The sequence below is a fragment of the Neolamprologus multifasciatus genome, chromosome 16 (genome assembly GCF_963576455.1).
Source record: "Neolamprologus multifasciatus chromosome 16, fNeoMul1.2, whole genome shotgun sequence".
Classification (NCBI taxonomy): Eukaryota; Metazoa; Chordata; class Actinopteri; order Cichliformes; family Cichlidae; genus Neolamprologus; species Neolamprologus multifasciatus.
The window spans coordinates 24177348-24199504 of NC_140454.1; the positions used below are offsets into that span (position 1 = coordinate 24177348).

General features: G+C 37.4%; 1 protein-coding gene across 2 annotated transcripts; it reads right to left on the reverse strand.

The window, feature by feature from the left end:
• Window positions 1-2500: 2500 nt before the first annotated feature.
• stx19 (syntaxin 19) lies at window positions 2501-9843 on the reverse strand. 2 transcript variants are annotated; one of them, XM_085136219.1, is made up of 6 exons: window positions 9636-9843; window positions 7300-7457; window positions 6323-6619; window positions 5967-6203; window positions 5356-5568; window positions 2501-3238 (listed from the first exon to the last, which is right to left on the reverse strand). In XM_085136219.1, exons 3-6 carry the CDS (start codon window positions 6542-6544, stop codon window positions 3002-3004), a joined length of 909 nt encoding a protein of 302 aa, XP_084992345.1. In that variant the 5' UTR covers window positions 6545-6619; window positions 7300-7457; window positions 9636-9843; the 3' UTR covers window positions 2501-3001. The 2 variants fall into 2 exon arrangements, with proteins under 2 accessions (XP_084992345.1, XP_084992346.1); XM_085136220.1 differs by lacking the exon at window positions 7300-7457.
• Window positions 9844-22157: the final 12314 nt, after the last annotated feature.

A 22157-nucleotide genomic window follows, 5' to 3' on the forward strand; every position in this document is an offset into this window, starting at 1 on the left:
CTTCCTAAAAAAACAACTTTAAAAAAAAACCTTTAAGAGGTTAGGACCCCAAAATGCTGCTTCATATGTTAGACTGTACTAGTGAAAAACGTGTCCTTCTTTGGACAAGTGGATAGTAAGGACATGTTGCTTTTAGGTCCAGACTTCTCATAACAGCTGTATGAGCAGGCCTGGTGGAGCAGGTCCAAACAAACCGACTGTCTAAGAAAATCTGATTTGGCTAAAAGGAACAAACTTTACATTGGCTCCAGGCTAGAGGGTTTCAGATGAAATATTGGATAAGGGCTTGAGTGTTGGGGGTAAACAAGATAAATCCACAGTGGAACTTCTCAACTACTGAACATATTTGCTGAACAGAGCCGCTCCCACAGAGTGAAACCTTTTGAATGAGAAGCAAGTTGTTGCTAGGAGGAAGAAAAAGCAACAGACTTTTGGGTAAAAGCTGGTGAGTCTGAATGGATGTCCATAGCTTTATGAACTGATAACTGCTCTCAAGCAGCCTGCTGTTGTCATGGGCTACTAGAGTAATAGAGTAGTATAAGATATAAGTTTCACAATAGTAATGTTTAAGTTTCACAATCACTGATGCTGTGTGAATACATTCATTTAACTTAGAGTCGAAAGGGGGTTATTCCATTTGTCATGGCAAATATCTCACAGATATTTTACATCTGCATTTTAATTGAACAGTTTTTACTTAGACCACAAAAACACAATTCTTCTGCAGTTTGATTATAGAACCAATGCAAGAAAAAAAAAGGTGTTTTATTCCTAGGCTTTGCTGACAACTGTTTGTATTTATCATGGTTTGAGCTGAATCTTGATACAGCCTTGCAGTGTTCATCTAATCTGAATAATATTTGTGTTACTAGTCCCACACCAATATTTATAAAATAAATCTCTGCACTTTTAGGAGAAAACTCTCTGCTGTTTATTTTCTGTTCCAGCACTTTCATAACTACATAGTCATGTCATCATCATGCCCTGTCATATTCAGTAATAACTTTTTAAAAAACTGGTAATTATCTTAGTGAACACTGGATGGCATTGTTGCTGTTCAGTAACCCTGCGATTTTCAGCAGTGTCTCATTTTTTCTGACTATGTCAGTGTAAAAGGATAAACTATGCACTGTCGTGTATTGTTATTTGATATACACAATTAAATTTAAATATTTCATGCATTAATGTCTTGGTTTCAAGATGTCTTTTTATTTTGGAAAGGCTGATGTACAACACGCAAGATTAGATTAAGGAAAATACTTTTTCAGTCAGATAGAAGAAGCCATCAAACATGTCGCACCCTGTTCTCCTTCTAAATGTAAGGGAACAGTATAATACAAGTAAATTAAACATCTTTTTACATTTAAAAGTTGTAAAAAAGATGTGTAATTTACTAGACAAATTTTAAAGGTCATTATTGTAACTTTTTAACATTTTCTTGATCAAATTTTATTCTTAATTTACAGCTAGAGTTAAAATTATAATATACTTGTAGTGTTTAACTATATGTATATTATAGTTAAACACTACATAAACACTATATATATATATATATATATATATATATATATATATATATATATATATATATATATATATATAACTAAATATATAGTTAAGCAGAAGACTATTTGGCCAAGGCATGTCATCTTACCATGCGTTTGAAGTGAACTGCTATGTGTACACACAGTATTCCTACAGGAATGCGGGATTGTTATGTGGAAACTATCCTGGGATAGTAGACAAACCAGATTATCCAGGCTAGCTCTGACACACCTAGTTCACCTGTATTTTGTCCCGGATACCTGAGAACATGGGTCAGTGACTCACTGAGGAACATCACTGGCACTGTAGACAAAAAGAGGAGTTTCAGCTGTTCCAGTGAGGAAGGTCAGCAGTTAATTAATGAATTAATGCAGCACTTATTTTTGGCTTTGTCATGAGCAGGGACTGTTAGTTAATATTATACAGTTAACTTAAGTAAATGGGGGAAAGAAGATCATTACTTATCATCATGTGCGAGTCTGCTGGTTCTATTTTTCAGTCGACATATTCCCAGTAATACTTCTGAAATCAGTTCCCTTTTGTGTAGTGTATTAGTCTGGTTAATAATGATGCATATTGGTGCAAAATATTCATCTGAACAATGAAACGGTCCAAAAGAATTGATAACACTCAAAATGCAAAACATAAAGAATTTAATGAATTCCCTCAAATGTAATTTTTGCTCTTATTTTTACACAAATGGCTTCGATGATTTCCTGCAGTTTTGTGATTATGGCAGAAATATTTTGATCAAGCATCATTATTCAAAGTTTTATTTGAATACATCTGTGTGTCTGTGTGCATAAATTAATTACTTTTTTTCTTTCACTGAAAATAATCTTACTTTGAAATGCAAATGAGACTAATGACTAATTGTAAAACAACTTTTTTCCATCAGCATGTGGACCAAGACTGGAATGAATATCTAATGGCTCAATGCCACTCTTAAAGTAAATTTTTGTTTGTGCTCAAAAGAAAAGGAAAGACATTTTAAAGTGCAGATAATGTATTAAAAACAAGCCACGAGTCATTATCAAGAATTTGTGTAGCAGGACAAAAGAAAAAAAAAAAAGAAAAACGGTGAGATATCAGTCTTGCTGATGTAGCAAAGTCAGTGGCCTCCCCTTGTTTGTGACCTCTGTCAGATGACAGTGAAGGTCTCCAGTAAGCAACAGTGTTGGTGAGTAGCACTCACAGAACTGTCTCTTCTAATAGCAGCTGCTTCACACCTTCTTGAATGAAATAGGTGCCTCCCATACCAATTCTGGCCCATTCCCCCTAATTGGTTTCTATGCTCTGTTGAATCTGTCTTCACTGTTGCTCTGTTCAACAGCCAAAAGTTCAGTACCTTTCCCGTCACTTTAGTGGTACTGAAAGCCAGTGTTACTTACTTCCAACAGGTAAAATGAAGTAAAATCAGTTTTCCAATAAGTTATGATTCAAATTATTCTATGTATTACAAGCAGCATCTCCATGGAGGGCAGCAGCAACAGCAAAGCTGTCGAATTGGGTTCCTCTTCTTATACCTGGCAGCTGCCTTAAACTTCTCATTAGATGCAACCACGTAATCCTGCGTCATCTCTACATTGGTCTGAATGTGTTCAATAAAGACCCCCTGTTCCTCCACCAGCATGAAAATGTCCATGAAGAGGTCCCGAAGCTCCTTCATATTGTTCTCCAGGCTCAACAACTCCTGTTGATGGAGAAGGATAGTGGGATTAATACTGCAGGTAAGAGAGACATTAGTCAGATGATGGAAGAAAGGACCAGAAGATTTAAGACGCAATGAAGGAGCAGGCTGAGGAAGAACATGACCTGAGCATGGGAAAATGCTCGACATTCACATGACTTTTATATACTTAGTGATTAATGTCCTGTTTCCCTAACACATCTCTTTGTATTCAACACTGGCTGTAAAGGTGTTTGTTAGGACAGAGAGCACTACTTCTTTCTATTCTCAAGGAGTCAATTTTATTCACCTGGTGTCCCAGGTCTACACGAATCTCTGATAAATGTCTAGAATAACAACCAGTACAAACCTTTTCTGCTCCTTTACCCATTTGCGTCAACTGATGTAGTGTATTTGTAAAACATGCTAAAATGGCACTTTTTTATTACCTCTCTTAAAGAGGATATGTGTTTGTTTAGGTTTGACTGTTTGTTAGCAGGGCTAATCAAAAAGCGAATGAATTTGCATGAAAATTTCATCAGAGGTTGGGTCTGGGCCAGATTCAATGTTATTAGCTTTCACAGGTGATCCAGATCTAGATCCAAGAGCCTTTTAAAGGATTGTTTAGCATTGCTGCTGAATATTGATATATTATCTCATATGCATTCTCAAACCGCTCTTGTTAATTTTTGTTATTAAAGATTCTCACATTCACAGTATGAACGGACTGGATATCTAACTACAGCAAGGAGCAAATTTCTATCAAATAAAGAGCACTGAATTAGTTTATTTGCCATTAGTGATGGGATTTCTGGCTCTTTTTCGAGAACCGGCTCTTTCGGTTCGGCTCACTAAAAAGAGCCGGCTCTTTCGGCTCCAAACTGGATCTTCAGGTTGTTTTGTTGCTTTAATTAATTTATTATTAACAATAATATAAAATTATGCACAAAAGGAATTACTAACGTAAAAAAAAAGTGGTTTTATTTATATATGTTTATATATAAATATATGCGGTGGCCCCTAGAGACAAAACACGTACAAACTCCAAAACACATTTCTAGCATGAACTGAACTTCCAAAGCAGAGCTACTAGATCACTTAAATTAAACAAATGAAAGCATGTGTGTATTGTTTGTGTATTTATACACAGGCACTCATATATATATTCAAATAATTTAAAAAAAATGTTCATTTACCTGTTACTACCACACACCAAATCCGGTCGTTGGTACTTGCTGGCTTGCTCAACACTGCGCCTAGCATTCTGGAGCACTTCTGTTGACTTTTGTACGTGTTTTGAGTTTTTACGTGCTTCGGAGTTTGTACGTGTTTTTACATGTTTTGGAGTTTTTACGTGTTTTGAAGTTTGTACGTGTTTTTACGTGTTTTGGAGTTTGTACGTGCTTCAGGGTTTGTACTTGCTTCAGAGTCCGTACGTGATTTGAAGTTTGTGTGTGCTTTGTCTGTAGGGGCCACCGTAAATATACTTTTATTTATTCACTCCACATAAAATGTAATAAATAAATCATATAATACAAAAATCAACTATTCACATTTCAAATTTTAACTATTTAAATTTTCAGCTTTTCCCTTTTACAAATTTAAAGTGAAACAACACAAAACACTGCAAACCACAACACAATTAAATATAAATGAAAATATAAAAACAAAAAGAACATGCATATTCTCTGTCATATGGGCCTGCATGAATAAACTTTCTGAATCCTTTATCATCTGCAACTGAAAATAGTTGTGGATGATTACTCTACCTTTCTAATGTGACGTTGTTGTCCCTGGCTCTCTTTCTCTCTCTCTCCCTCTGGCTCTGTTCCTGTGCTACTGAGTGTAACTACCGCCCCTCCCCCCTCTGCCCAGCGTAAAGCACAAGGCTCGCGTGCTGAGTGAAGCAGAAAAAAAGTGCGAGAGAGAGGCTGAGAGAAAGAAAAAAAAACCAAAAACCCACGTGACGGCTCGCGATAAGGAGCCGGCTCGTGGTTCACGTCAAAGAGTCGGCTCTAAAAGCCATTTCGTTCGCGAACGACCCATCACTATTTGCCATGAATGCCTGGTTGTTTTAGGTGCCTTCAAGAATCTATTGTTACCTTTGTGTTGGTCCAGTGAGTTACTTGTGCTTCCCTTACCTTGTGTCGCTGTTCGATCTCAGATAATTGTGTCCGCGTGATTCTGACATCATTCAGCAGGTTCTCGTTGAACACCTCCCAATTTCCGGTGGCCACCATCTCATCCACCTCCTCTTCTGTTACAGGTTTTCCTGATACCTCCAGCTGCCGGATAATGAAGTGCTTGCAGCGCTCTTGCTTGGTCAGCAGGCCTTCATTATACTCTCGCATTACCTGAAAATAATTACAGCCAAAAGAAACAAGAGGAAGACAGTGTATGAAGAATGAGAGGCATTTTAGTCCCATGTTTTTTATTATCAGTAGAAAACATAAACATGGTCTTTGGTGCAGTGACAGTTTTCACAGTGTTCACAGTGCATTTACTGCATTTCTTTTTATGTTATCAAATACAGATAAATGTATATATTTATTTATGTATGTATGTATTTATATGTGTGTGTATATATATATATATATATATATATATATATATATATATATATATATATATATGTATGTGTGTGTGTGTTTGTGTGTGTGAAACTTTAACTCTTTTCAAACTAATCTACCAAAGAAAGAAAGAAAGAGTCAAATATCAAAATAAAAAAAAATTGTAAGAATATACTCCAGACCTGCTGGAAGCGGCGGAGTAGTGCTGCATGTTGGGAGCTTTGTATTCTTGTTAAAGCAGCAGTAGGTCCCTGCTGCTCCATAGTTTTCTGGACCTGTTTTGAAAGGCTGTCTAAACGACGGTGGAGGCTTTCGGCCCTGAGCTTTATGTCTCGTGTTATGCTGCTCTCTTTTTTCATCACACTAAAACGACGCATAGTTGCCACCATGGTCTTTTGCTGTTGAGTGAACTTAAGGACCTGTTTGTAGGTAAGATTTGGAAACACACGTTAATAACATAGTAAGTAATATCCTGCAAATATCATGTAATAAATAAATAAACAACTGCTAAATGCAAGTCTAGTTTAGTCATTTTTACCTCTGTTTCCAGCACTGCAATGTCCTCTTGTATATGCTCAACCTCTGACAGAAAGTCCTGAATGACTGGCTCCTCCTCAAACACCACAGCTTGTGACTTTATGACCCCAAACGCCACAGAGTCGTCATCATCATCCTCCGCTGAGAAAGGATTGGTATTCTCAGTTGCAACCGCAGATAACTCTTGAGCCTTCTGCTGCAACTCCACCAATCTGTCTCTCATTATGAAAAAGCACTCTTCTCACAGTTATAAGTTATTACAGTATGTAAAGATCTTGCCAGTGCTGATGAGAAAATCCTGCACAGAATAAATAAAGGAAAAATTATTCATTTTGACACACTGTAGTAAATAATAACAAAATATACAGTACAAAAGTATGAAATACTGATAGTAAAGCTAGAATGTGTCAATCAGTTTAAAAAAAGTGTCTATGTCCCTATTCCTTGTTTTCACCAAAAGCACGCAATAACATTTTGTAGTTCTAATATGGATATTTTTTAGAGTTCATGTCTGGATTGTTTCTAAATTTTAAGAGTGACACTAAATCAAGAGGTCTGAGTATTCTATCAATTATTCTAAAGGGAAACAGCTGAGACAATAGGGTCACGGGCAATGAGCTCTTTTTACTTCTGTCAATACTAGATGATTTTAAAATATGAAATACAATAATATTTTATATTTTTTTTATATTTAAAAAATATTTTCTTTCTAAGTTGTACTATAAAAAATCCATAACTGGTGCTCTGAACATTCAATGAGTATCCGCAGTGAAGAGCTAGACAGCACTCGGTCCTTATATGATCCAACCCTACTGTCTGAAGACACTAAGACCACTTGAATGAATACGTGGCAGCACAAATAAGGTTGCTGTAAGATGGCTGCGCTATCCCAGCTTTTGTTCTGTGTAAGCCTCAACTTAGCTCATCACTAAAAGTAAATATGGACATAGATTCAGGGGTGGACTGACCCTCACTCACCTCCCATATGATGACATCAAGCTGTATGCCAGGAGTGAACTAGCCGATTAGCTTGCAGAATCTACTGCAAGGGCATTGGGGCGTCATTCAGATTGGAAAAGTGTGAGGCTTCTCAAAATCCATGGAGTTCTGCACCCAATGTCCAATGGCCTGAAGTTCTAAGTGCAATGGGAAGAGAGAAGGCAAGAATTAGTGGGGTTCAGAGCCACAATTCAAGAGGAAACACAAAGCATCCACAGTTAATTCATGAAGATGGTCCACAAGATGAGCTACTCCAAGGATGGCTATGGAAACGAGGGACAGGAGGAGGAACTATCATGAACAACCAAGCCCCTGCATAGGATATGCTATCAACAGAGAAAGTGCCTGACATCAAGAAACCCTACTAGTGGCTAGAAAAGGCCAGCCTAAAGGACAACCAAGACACTCTAATCATGGCAGCACAAGAACAAGCCCTAAGCACCAGATCCATAGAGGCAGGAGTCTACCACAGCTGACAGAACCCGAGTTGAAGACTATGCAACTGTCCAACACATAGTAGCAGGATGTAAGACGCAAGTTGGGACAGTGTACACTGACAAGGACAATCAAGTGGTTGAGACAGTGTTTAGCAACATCTGTGCTACATATAGACTAGAAGTCCCCAACTCCCAATGGGAGACAGCACCAAAGGTGGTTGAGAACAACAGGGCTAAGATCCTGTGGGAGTTGAAGTTCCAGACAAACAGCTGCTGACCAACCAACTAGACGTAGTGGTGGTTTAATCGATACAGCAATCCCAGCGGATAACATCAGAAAGAAGATGAAGAACAAGAAAACAGAGAAGTACCAGGGACTTGAGGAACAACTGGAGCAATGATAATAGGAGCATTAGGAGCTGTAACCGTAAAACAGGAAGACTGGCGCTAGGAGAGTCCAGGTCTCTGTCCAGAAGAGGGAAAAACAGCTAAGATACCCTTAGATTCCTATGACAGAGCATCTCTCTCTCTCTCTCTCTCTCTCTCTCTCTCTCTCTCTAATCTTGCAGTTGACTCTGTATGTATGTAATAACTTTATTTGTTCTGATGAGCATAAATGATGAGTCATATTGGGATTCTGCTTAGTACGGAGCATTTTTAACTGTATATATAAAAAAAAAGAAAGAAAAACAGGGGGAAAGTTTATCTGTGGAATCAGCCAAACAGACTTGAGCTCATTTTCCCATGGGAACTGACTTGGTTGTGTTTAACTCTACACACAACAAAAACAGAAGACGGAGAAGGTTGTCGCCAGGTTGTCGCATTCTAAATAATTCAGAGAACAGATAACGTCACTTGGATAAACATCTGATTATTTAGTTGGAAGTTTATTAAAACGATATCTCAAGAAACATTGTTAAAGAAAGCATTTAATTTGATGTTTTTTTGGTTTCCTGCATATTGATTGAAGTCATGAGATACTGACTTAGATTTTCTACATGCTTTTGACCAGTGAAGTGCACTCAACTGCACATTTCTGTCCATTAAAATGGTCATACCAACATTTTTAAAATGCTTTAGCCAACACAGGGATTTGAGTTTTAGAGGCAGTAAATAAATCTTTTGCAAGCACATGATTGTGTGGGAGGAAATGGAGTGTTTCAAATCACAGAGTATCCCACTTCTGAATAGATTTCAAACAGGAAAGATCCTGTGTGTGTGTGTGTGTGTGTGAGTGTGAGCGTGCATTGTAACTTATACAAACTTCATAGGAGTTCAAAGAATGTACAAGTATAGTTTGAGGTGAACTCTTTCCCTCTCTCTTTTTCTTTCTTGCTCTCCCTACCTGCTCTGCATGGAAGAGCCGATTAAAAAAATTGCTCAAAGGATTTGAGAGCACATTCTCCTGTGTTTAGCCTAAAAACCTGGAACAGAATAGAGCTTAATTCAAGGAGCTCAGTCTCACTCTGTGAAAACATTTTTGGTCTGTGAAAGAAGCAAATATTTTCCTTCCACCCATCCATCTCCTCCCTCTCCTGTGTTTCTGATGACATTCTCCCATTTCAATGCAGGTAGAGAAGGAGGAGTTCTCAATTATTGTAGCCTATTTTTACTAGGTCAGACAATTGTATGTTGTAAGATGGTCTTGAAAGAATTCATTTACAATGTAACAGATAAAGTAGTTGGTCCAACTTTTTCTCTTTCTTTAGCTGGAGTTGTGCTTGCTATTAATAAATAAAAACACTGAACATACACAGACATTCAGCTTCTTTTTCTCGTAGTCTCGTTTTCTTGCCCTTCAAATACAAATCATAGTATGTTTCTAAAAACAAAGTTCTGAGGCTATAACAATCGTTTGATCTGAAATATGTATTTTACCTTAACGTTGTTAGTTTTCCATCATAGGCTTCCTGGTAGGATTACCCTTCCCACCAGGAATGTAGTCCAAGACAAACAGTCTTTGATGATATCAGATCACCTTTAGATCTCCTTACATTTACCGGATGTTCATCAGAACGACACTGCAACAGTTATGCCACTATCAAGACAGTTACACTCGCAAACCCTCACAGGAAAGTTTTGAGGAAGTGTGGTTGAGTTGGCTTCAAGGACCTCCCCTTCTTTAGAGAAAGTCCTGGGTAAAGCCAATAGGAACACAGACTGGAGGCTTATTTGCTTACATACAGAAACAAGTGAAGAGGGAGAGACAGGATGGTGAGTACAGAGAACACACAAACCCTACCCTCAGGCTTACTCCTGGGCAGGAAAATAGAGCAGAGCAAACAGAAGTGTATTGTGTACACTGCTAAAACCAAACAAAGGGGACTGTGGTTAGGGTGTCAGCTAGGGCGTTGAGCTTTTGATTTGCTAAGTTAATTTCTTTGTGAAGTGTCCAGATTCCTGGGGTAAGCCCTCATGGTCTTTGGGTATTAGTCCAACAGACCCAGCTGAGTACTTTTGACAGATTTCTACTGACAAGCTCCCTGAAACCTAGGAGCCTTTTCAACACAAGAAGGGACACAGTCACTTTGTGCTATGCAGCATAACACGCTGTGCAAAGCTGTTTGATCTGCGCTGTCAGAGAAAGAGAGGGGAGAGAAGTTTTGAGGATGAGAGAAGACTTCAGTGGGGACAAGAGTTCACTCTTTTTGAGATGAAACTTTGGATGCTGGTTGCATAATTACTGTCTTTTTTCAAGAACTGTGGCAACTGTTTTTCAGAATTCAGATTGGTAGTCAAGCAATGATGGGGAAACTATATCTGTGCGAGAAAGAACAGAAATAATGAGATATACTGACTCACCATATATTCCTGTTTTGTTTTGTTTATTTACTTCATCCGAGAGAGCTTTAAAATGTTGCTCATTTTTTTCTTTTTTGTTTATTAGGACAGAGCACTTGGATATTACAAACAGACCTCTTCCATAATGTTTCCTACTTTTGTGATACAAAGACAAATACGTAAAAGAGGAAGAGCAAGTACCAAAACTAGACTAATAAGCTCTACTTGATTTCTTCATATTTTACTTCCAAAACACGTATATTGCTTGTAATTCGTCTGGTAAGTGGTCTTGAGCTATAGTTCTCCAGCCTTTCTGAAGGTTTTTCAAAGGTTTTCTTTGGACATTGGCTGCTTATTTTTAGCCCAGTCCTTATATCTGACCATTTTCAGGGGAGTAATTTTTTGTTTATTTGTGAAGTCATTTAACTCTGACGTAGGAATCATATACATGACACACAACTTAACCAAGAACCCATTTTACCAGAACCTATCTTTTACCAAAGATAACACAGTTTGATCATCATAATATAGCATTTTTGCACCAACAAAGTGATTCCAAAAGAGACAATAGCCAAAAACTTGATATATAACTTGGTATGGTGTGAAGTGTGTTCTTACAAAACTGATGAAACTGGGCAAATGGAAGACAAAAGTAGAAATGGCAGGCCTAAAGAATCTATTTAAAGTGGATGAACAGTATTTGAAAGGCATGTCCTCAAGAAATAGAAAAGAATTTCAGCAGAGACAAATATAGGATCTGAAAGACACATCTGGCCCTTCAGTTGAAGCCCCATCAGAAATGGTCTCTGTGGAAGGGTAGCTGTCAAGAACGTATTCTTAAGGAAGGAAAACAGGGAGAAAGGCCGAGGTATGCCAAATTACACAAGAACTGGTCTGAAGAGGTTTGATGGAGTGATGATGCAAATTTGAAAAGAAAGAAAGAAAGAAAGAAAAACATTAACCACATGGTGATTACCATGTTAAAGTTTGATCACTTGTACCAGGTGCTACACCATGTGTGTAATAACTCTCTGCGTTGCTATGGTGTGTCAACTGTGAGTTATCTATTCCTAATGGCAAGATTTTATGACAACAACACAAAACAAGATTTCTGAGTATTAGAACTCACCTTCATCAGCACCACAGAGAACATGTTGCTGTATAAATCTGTTTCCTGTTCTTTTTTCCTGATTATTTTCTCTTAAATATCTTCTTCCATCACTGATTTTGTTAGGGTTGCTTGCTATTGTTCTCACACACACATTCAAACCACATCTCATTATTAAATCCTTTCCATACCTTTGGGCAAAACAGATCTCATCTCAACCTTTAATTAAGCAGCTCTGTGTAAATTAGTCTAGAACCAAAACACTGGAAGAGAAATCCCAACTAAATCTGAGGAATACTTGTTTGCCAAGATCATTGGACTCACAATTATGCCTTATCACTGTCTAGGGAAATGGATGGAATCAAGATAAGTTTGTATGCATCAGCACATAATTAGAAATGATCCAGTCCTTAGCAGGTCTTAAACTGAGGTACATGCACCCTCTGTTGTACAACAACAATGAAATTTTACACAGTGCCATTATTTATTTTACAAAAAAGTAAAGCTATGTGTGAAAACCCAAGTAGACCCATTCAACATTTTGCAAAACTACAATGATCAGCAATACGTTGAAGTAACTGTTGTTTCTATAACTTTATCAGTTTTTCACATCTGTTCACACCTGTGTCCAGATCAGTAGGCATAGGCATGTACCAATGAAGTTTGAATGGGCCAATAGGTGGAGGCCCTACACCAGGAAAACAAGAGACAGACAAACAACAGTGCCATCTATCCTTGCATATAACAACATCCATTCTTTACAATGCAGCTGCAGTTCACTGAGACTTGTGGTCATTCATTTATGCATAGCTCTCTTAAGGTTTTACCATGGCATTGCAGTTGGGTTGGGTTAGGGTTAGCACTTTGACTGGATCACTGAAAGCCTTTGATTCGGTCTAATGTAGACTTTTTGGTGTGTGGTGTGGGATTATTGTACTTTTAGCTTATAGACAGATGGCCTCAATTTCAGTTCATAATCGTTCAGTATAAAGATGAGTTTGTCAATTCAATGGCTGCAAGGTCCCGGGGCTGCAAAACACAGCTAAATCATCGCTCATCTACCACTGTGCTTGATGTTTAGTACAGGGTTTTTGTGCTGATTCGCTGGTTTTGTTCCAGATATCTTGTGTTTTCTTTATCTTGACGTTTGTTTTGAGGTTTTTTCAATACTTTTAAAGTCCTTTTCTAACTGTACAGTTAAGCATTTAAAATGCTAACTGAGGCCTGCAGTCTGACATTTCACTCTCTCTCACTTTTTTTGTTTTTTGAGTACATAAAAATATACCCAAAAATATGTCCAAGTTCAACATAATTTGTATATTAAGAAACTAATTGTCAAATAATTAACTAGATATGTCTGTGAAGGTTCTCAGTCATCCAGGTCATCGTAGTCAAAGGAGCTTGCAAAGAAAAGCGTCTGGACTTCTTTAAGTTACTTGAAGACGTTTCACCTCTCACCCGAGAAGCTTCTTCAGTTCTAAGGTCAAATGGTGGAGAGTCCCAGATATAAACCTAGTGGGAGTTTCCCCCCACAGAGGGACAAAAGGATTAACTAGATAGATAAACCGTTTATTAATCCTACAAGAGAAATTTTTAGGTTACAGAAGCATGATAAGCAGTAAAAAAATTGTACACTCTACAATAAACAACAAATAAACAACAGAGTTAAAATAAAAGTGCCACAGTCGCCTGGTAATGGCCTCCTCATACTATGTGATAGAGGAGGAATGTATATATTTATAACATTAGCAAAAACAGAAAAGTAAAAATGAAATTAGTTAAAAACAGTAAAAGTAAGACACTGTGTAAGACAGTAAGTGCAAGTTGCATTAATAAGCCATATGTACACTAAAAATCTAAGAAAAACAGCTGCATGAAGATATAATGCAAATACATCTTTGGGATCTCATAACTTACAGGTGTGTTCACCTGTCAGAAAATGAAGAGTTATTATACAGTTTAATGGCGAAAAGTAAGAATGAATTCTTAAAACTTTCTAAATCAATTTGGTGTTAACGTTTGCTCAAATGAGTGGATACTTTGAATGGGTCACTTTCTTGGTCATCAAATTACTGCTCAGCTTTCACGAAGTACTCAAGTGTCTTCCAGCTCATTGTTTGGATTTATGGGTTTTCAATACCATTGCACAACTTACTTTTGATACACTTTTTAGCAGTTTATGAGCAATTTGGTGAAAACTTCACTAGAAGCACATTTATTGAGCTCCTAATGAGTACTAATATAATTAAAGTTACAGCTCTGTTGTTACTTTTTAGCTATCTGCATGGTCAGTGAACAGAAAGAAAAAAAGACACATCAAAGACACACAAATCTGAGGTTTTTTTCCTGCTGAATTTTACTACAATCTGCTGAATACAGTTAGTGTAAAAATGGTGTAGCAGTCTAAAGTGGAGATCTAGTTATTATTTTTAATTTTTCAGGACAGAAGCACTATGGCAAAACAAACTGTGTCCAGGACAGAAACAACCACATTATACTGCTAACGGAATTTAGCATGCTAACACAAAGCTAGCCAAGAACCCAGAGTGAGGATACAGCCGGGTGACTGCTGACTTTATCACAGAAAGCCAGACCCTGAATTTCAACAGGTAACAGGTAAAGGCATCTGAGTGCCCTTAAGTCTCTTTGTGCTGGTTTTCAACTTTGCTTTGTGTTACTGGTTTTGTGTTCTTACGTAAATACTAAAAGAAAGATCATATTATCATTAGGATAGGGATTGGTATTAGTGTGTGGGACTGTAGTCTAACGTTTATATTATTAACTGGTGATTATGGCACAATGCATTTCAGATAATTTTACAGTGAGAAAGCTCTGCAGCAAATAGTTTAATGAATTACTTTCTCCTAAGAGTAATTAAGTAATGTACTGCATTACTTTTAAGAAAAGAAGTGTGCAATATATAGCTTTTTTTGAATAACGACTCCAAAACTTTTAGAATGTACGATATATGTGCATACTTCTCTTTATTTTACTTTAAAAAGGCAATGAAATTGGCTACTTTAAAAAGTGTTACAAAAATGTTGGCCTACAAAGGAAGATAACCGTTGTTAAAAAATGTGTAAATGTGCTCCTGTAAAAAAGGTTGCAGAACAGAGAAGATTCAAAAGAAAAGGAGCTGAACAGGATTGACTGGTTGTGTAGTATTAATACCAGACAGCATACAATCCGTCAACATAAACAGGAGTTTAAGAAAGATAGTGTAAAAGAATTTATTTGGAAAACATTGAAATGCAATATGTCCTTGAAGCTTTATCTTAAATACTCTCAATATGAAAAAGCGTGTCAGGTTGCAATGTCACTGTATCAAGCAGAGCTCCCCTCACAATATAGCGGTATGAGAGCTCTCTGGGTATTTCTTTAATTGAAGGAATGTCACAAGAAGTGCTTTGATATTCTTCACTCTCAGGTCCACAGAGCTAGGAAGAGGAGAAGGAAAGACAAAAACTCCCAAACAGCCTCTCGGTCACAGTCTTGACCAGTGTTGTGTCTCTAAGGAAAGCATGGAGGAAGGATGACAAGGAACTGGTATGGCTTTCGAGGGAAATACACTGATATAGCGATACTGTTAATTTCTTGTTAACTTAATAATATGTTCCATATGTGTGAAGTTAAGTATTATCATAAGAGAAAACCAAAATAGACAATCAAAAATAAATAAACTCCTGGCCTTGGTGTGAGTTAGAAGCACTTAAACAAACCATTTTTCTCAACAGATCCCAAAAGTTCTCCTCTGACAGGGAGGACGGTAATATTAAAACATCTTGTATTGCAAAGACAATATTTAAACAGTGAGTTAAAATGGTAAACTTGTATCATCAAATGCACATTTTAGTCACTTCATGACTTTGCTTTGCAAGCATAACTGCAATTGGTCCATGGTGTAAACTTAAATTACCAGCAGCCACGAAGGTACCTCCATCACATCGTATGAGAATTACATGACAGGGCAATATCCGACTTTTAATATAAGACCTGTATCTCTCTGATATATGGGTTATAGACACACAGAAAGAAGGAAAGAGAAGGGTGAGATAAATGAGTGAGCTGAGAGAGAGAGATGGTCAGAGGGGCAAGGATAATGAGGTCAAAATCATTGTCATTAAGCCAATCGGAAAGATTGATACTGGGGTCGGTGGCTTTCCCTTCTAAAATGAGGCAATCAGTGATCTGGATATTAAATGTTCCCTGTGGGAACTGTGCGGTATTGTGCCTTCGGTCGTTTGGGGTTTTAATTCACAGCTGAGCAGCTTAAAATTTAATTGCTAACTGTGCTAAAATTCTCTTTGCTACACAAGCATTACCAGTTTTTTAGTGTTCACTTGTTTTATTTTCAGTATAGCTACTACTCAGTGGATCAACCATATACAGAGAATACAGAGAACAATAAAAAAGGACAGCTTTATCTTGTAATTGCCTGTTGACTTCATTAAAATGAACAAGAGCTTGTGTAAGTTTGATAGATGACAGAACAATACTGTGCAGATGTGTGTAAAGATAAACATGATGTGACTGCATAGTACAGGGTGCTGGGCCACAATGTCTAAAGATTGTCTTTGTTTCTGGTAGAGGAGCTACAAATTTAAATTCCAAGAGATGCTGTTACTCGTTTTTTGGTTTTTTTTTAAAGAAGAACAAACTGAACAAAAACATGAACTGTCTTCAGTTGCTTCATCTAATTAACTGTATCACCCTTAAACCGGCACCTACTTTGGTTAAATGGCTGAAAGCAGTCAGCTTCAGTCCACTCATGAGTGCCGGGACATTTTATGTCAGTGTAGCTTTGGACTCTCCCCCTCTGCTTAAGTTAGCACTTCAAACATGGGTCATTTCACCCCCTAGTGTCATGAAGCAGTTATATCATTCTCTGCTCTGTGTAGAAAAGGGCAGACTGTTAAAAGCACTGCATGAAGTTAGACCAGAAGGACACATAACCTAGTTGTGCTTTCATTCTCTATGCTTTACTGGTGCTGTGTTTTCTTTCAATGAAAACTATATATCTCTGGTGTTGTTTATATTCTATTAATCCTTCTTACTCCAGTTTACCTTTGTCTTTCACCATAAACCCTGCACCTCTTAATGAATAAAAAAAAAGTATATTCAATTAATTTACAATTTCATGCAATGTTGCAAAGATCACAGAAAAACCATGTCAACATTTTATAACAATTACTGTAGTGGAGTCAGCGAGTTCTGAAGGACATCAATATGTCAGTACACTATTATGTAATTTATCCAGGATGGACTGCTGAGATTTGTGTCCACCTGATGAGATGAGTAAACATATTTAATCAGGACAAACAGAAAGTGGAGGTTAGTTCAGCGTTTGTGTGCGTGCCTGGGTCCCTGTATTACTCTGCCTCTCCATACTTTCCCCAACGGGGATTTAAACAAAAATAAAGCAAACAGCAGAAATGGGGGAAAAAAGCACATTTCTGTAAATAAGGGTATGGTCCACGAGGATATGGTAAAGCTAAACCGTAAACTAAAGCTTAAATAAACAGCTAAGATCTCTGAACACGTGTGTTTTATGCTGTGGTTTTCAAATCCGTGACCTTTAATCATTTCTAACGTGGTTAAATTCTTTAACCTTCCCCTTAACTTGAACTTCCCCTAGTTGGAGTTGTTGACAAAACAAACTACCCTCCCCACTCCTACCAAATATACAAATGAGTCATACAATTTCATCACTTATGAGAAATGCCAGATTTGAGATTGACTTTTGTTGGCTGACATCTCAAGGGAACAGTAAACTTCATTTTGGTGGTTAAAGTGGAAATGTTCTTCAGGTCTGCGTTATGACAATGATGGTGGCTTTGACAAGTGGCTGACCGGAAGAAGCGAGAGGCGGATATTGTGGTACAGGATATTGTGGTTCAGGCTCAGTTACAGACCACATGCCCCTATTTCCACAGTGCGTGCACACACATACACAGACACAGAGCTATATAAACATGCACATACATATCCACAGGCTTGTCTCCCGGCTGCAGGACACCCCTAATCGAGATGGAAGAGTGCTGTGGCAGATCGAAATGCCTGCAGATGACAAGGTGGGAATGGATTGGCTCCTGTGCCCTTGTCATGTTGCTCCATCTGCACCAAACAGAGAGGAAGACAGATGGATTCCAAGGCTGAAAGCTGGGTGGCACAGGGAGACAGGTACAGGAAGACAGACAATGATTAATGAAAAATATATTAGGTAACAAAATAAACGCTGCTTTTGGTTAAGAAATGCATAATTCATAAATCCATTTGTTTAGTGAAAGTATATGTAGTAACAGCTTCTTTTTTTTTTTTTAGCTGTTTTTGAAGTCAATTTTGAAAAAACAAAAGGTAAGGACTAAAATGTTCCTGTTGACACTCGAGTAGAGTCCTTTAACACAGTCAGTCAACCCTTCAAGGATTCAATTCAGTCAGTCAGATTTCACTCTGAAGGATGAGCATGACTTCAGGACCAGTGAAAGTTAAATTTCAGGTGAATGTGACTATATATTTAGGCAAAACATTTATTGTTATAGTGTCCTAATTCTAATACTCTTTTGTGCTCTCTGAGTTTCTTTTAGAGTATGTAAAAGTCTGAAAGTAAGACATTCTGGCTGAAGACACAAGATGATTGTCCTCAAACATGACAAGACATACAAACACCACATCTGGTGGTTTGATGAATGAAGTAAAACTTGTAGGTTTTTCACTCAAATTTAAAAAGGCTAAAAGCACAGTTTCTCATATTTTTCAAAGCTTTTTTTGAAAAGTGGCATTCATTTACCATGAGGTTTTGGGTTAATAAAGAAAGCTTTACCTTTACAAGTGATAACGTTTTAAGGTCCAGGAGCAACTTGTTAGTAAGATGTACATGTAGTTTAACTGGCTTTGGTCATTTATTGGACATATGACTTTCCCTTCTTTATACTTTTTTATTGCTCTTCCAGTTTTTTTCTTTGTTCAAGTTCTTTCTGTTAAAATACTGGCCCTAACATTCCTGCCAGTGGAACAAAAAAATGCTGTGTTAACAGTGAACATATCACTGCAAAGGCCACTCCAATCTGCCACCTAAGTGCTGCACGTGCTCGAAGACATACTTACCGTAGAGGGTTTATTCTCTATCTTCCTGGGCAGACTGCTCTAGTGAAGCCTTTCTATCCCTGGCAGTCTTTTACAGGTCACTGATCTCCTATTACAGCTTAGACATCTGAACCATGTTTCCTAACAATCCTCTTCCTTATTTAGCTGTGCTCAAGCAGCAGATAAGATATTCCCCTAGGGGGAAAATACAGCACTTAATATTAGAAGAAATCATTCATAGTCACAAGGTGGCTTTTAGCTTAAACATTACATAAAAATCTGGTATGCTGAAAGATGATAAAATCCAGTTCTCATATTTAGGAATTTTCTTATGCAAGTCATGCAGCGATTGAGCTTAAAGGATGAAAAATGTTTATCTCGAAAATTAAATCAATTTAACAGCTTACACTTGGAGTCACTTGGAGTCACTCACTCAGTCTTGGTAGTGTAATTGTCACAGGTACCCAATTCAAGAGCATTAGTTTGAATGTTTTAATTATTTCAAGGATTTCATGGAAAACCCAGCCCTTACTGGGAAATATATTGGATTGGTATGTGTTTTTTTCTAAGGTCATGTGGTGGCAAATGCAGAGAGGCAGGTTAATGTTGTTCCCCTCCCTTGGGGGATTAATCACCTGGTCTCATAACTACCTGCCAACATAATCATCCAAGAGAGATAGGGAGACTCAGCCAACAGTAAACCTGGAGACAGCAGGGAAAGACGGAGAGAACTGAGAGGGGAAACAAATAAGCCTATGCATTTTGCTTTACTCGGACTGCATATTTTGTAATGCAATGCCAAAAAAAAGACATACTGGGGATACCACGTCGTTATGCTTTCACTTTCTTAAATTAGATCAAAATGTCTAGAAATGTGTGTTTTGATTTTACTACATGACTGTCCAAAAAATTCTGAAGGAAACTGTCATTTAAATCCAGCATGTCCAAATTAACACTGTCAGATTTGATTTCAACACTTTTAAAGTGTCTATATGGGTCCACACCAGAGAGTGTTAATTTAACTCTTTTTGGAGAGTTGGTATGTTAACTCTGATTTAGTGTTAAACACCAAATCTCTCTGGAGTTGATAATTTAACACTTGGTGTTAAGAGTTTATATATTAACTCTCAAAGAGTATTTTAGTTTAACTACGTAAGAGTTATCTTCTAATTAATTCTAAAAAGCGGGAATTTTACTGTTCTGAACTTCTAGAAATTTCTTTTGGAAATAAACATTTACTAAAAAGACGCAATGGTTTTTGAAAAACATTTATTCTGAACTGTGCACCACAATTTCAAAACATTTTCTGAAAGATGTAACAGTGTACATGTTCTCACTTTCATTAGAATTTCGTTTATCAAAAGGTCTGACATAGGTGAGCTGGTAAATGCAAATAACAGCATTCTCATCACTTATTTCAATAAATACAAAATACAATATGCATGTCCTTCATTCATCACTTTGTGGAACTTCAACGCACTTCTGCTCTCCCCCATATTCCATCTTCACAAGCATATCCTATGTGGAGATTGAATAAAAATTAGTTGACACTAATTAATGGCACAAATCAATTGCAGCACAGTAAAAGAAAAGAAAAAAAAGAATCCTTTTTGAGCCATTACTTGTGTAAAGTATTTTCCCAAAAGTCAAGGACACAGACAACAGGTAATACTGAACTAAATGTAAAACCTCAACCTTTTTCATTTTTACCTAAACCGTGTGCACAAAACTCTGGAGGGATCTAAATGCTAACGTAGAACTCAGTCGGGATGTCTGCTACTGCTGTTTGCTCGTTTTTTATGGGAGATCATTTTCAGGCTTCAAGTAGCACCATTATATCAACATTTCACATTCTAGACATTGTTTTAAGTGTATTTGACCAAGAAATTTGACTGAAAATTCACATGCAAGCTTTTTTTCAAGGCTGTGGTATTTGCCCGCAAACAATACCTTTCAGCTAGCTAAAACAGAATATGATGCTATCAGCGAGCAACATGGCTAATGCCTTTCACACAGCTTTGTCTCAACTCCAAAGAGCCACAGAAGTAAAAGCTAATAACAATAATTGAAACAATCTTTGAAAACATGACTTACCAAGCATGGCAAACAACTCAAATATGTAGAGCAAAATGTTCTGAAACGGCTTCACTTCAGCTTCGATTGGAGCCGTGCTGGGGGCGGAGTCTGTGAATTTACTCTATTGGTGTCATAGCCCCTGTAGGAGTTCAGAGTTAAGAGGTCAAGAGTTAATGTTTCCATTGTAACACCTCCAGATTTGAAATAGAAACACTCATTTTTAACACTCGATTTTAACTACTATCATTTTACACCTCAGAGTTACATTAAAAGAATGTGACTCTACTTAGAGTAAAATTAACTCTAAGACTACTAACACCAAAACATTTAACACTTTTGAATTTGCTGTGATAGGCCCTTATATTTTGGATTTCTCTTGTTAGCTGTCACTGAAACAGACAAGTTGGCCTGCTCAGTAATATACGCAGTGGATGGATGTCAGAGAAAAATGAATGAATGCAAAACAGAGTAAAAAGCTTTCTGAAAATGCCATGTCAAATTGAGATCAAATCAAGCCTATTTATTTTTGTTAGCCCAGCATCTCTCATTGACATCTGTTGATGAGGGTTTGTCTTGGATGATGTCCTTCATTTCACCTCCCAAGGTCTCTACCACTACTCCTTCCTCTCCTCCCTCTACTACTCCTTTCCCTGCATTGAGACTATAAATTGCTGAATATAAAGCCTTGTTTCCAGTCCGTTAGACCCGCCAGCCAATGCCAAGGGCCTTCACATCCCCTTCTGCACCTCCAAAGGCACTTATGTGGAAAAATCTCTCTCTCTCTCTCTCCCTTTACCCTTGTCTGCAATATGTGCATGCATCATTCAAGCACCAACCAACACAACCACTAGCACCACCTTCCCACTACAAGGCCAAGTTGTAGCTTTGCTATTTATTGCAAGGGAGGACATAGTTGGAAACCCAGATAAAAATAAATAGCTTCTCCAAAAAACAACATATATCTTTTGTGACAATTTCTCCTCCAATGGCCCAATGTAGAAGGGTTTTTTTACAATTTAATAAATAAATTGGATTTGCTAATATTTCCTAATGAAACCTGATTGTTTCTGATAACGGTAAAAACAAAACCTTGTAACTCTTGCACTTTGAAAGCCTCACTGGATGTCAGAGGTGAGCATCATTAAAGTTTATCAGAGTCATTTTACTCTTTTGCAAACTATTTAGTAGAGTTTTTAAATCGATGATAGTTTCTAGAGTTCTTCGGTAAATTGCCTGTAGAAGGTGTGATCATAACATTCTGGTACTTTAGTCTTTAAAGTCATTTATCATATGTGATTTGATGTCTGTCAATATTTCCTCTTTTAGTTTGGTCTTTTTATACTGTTACCCTA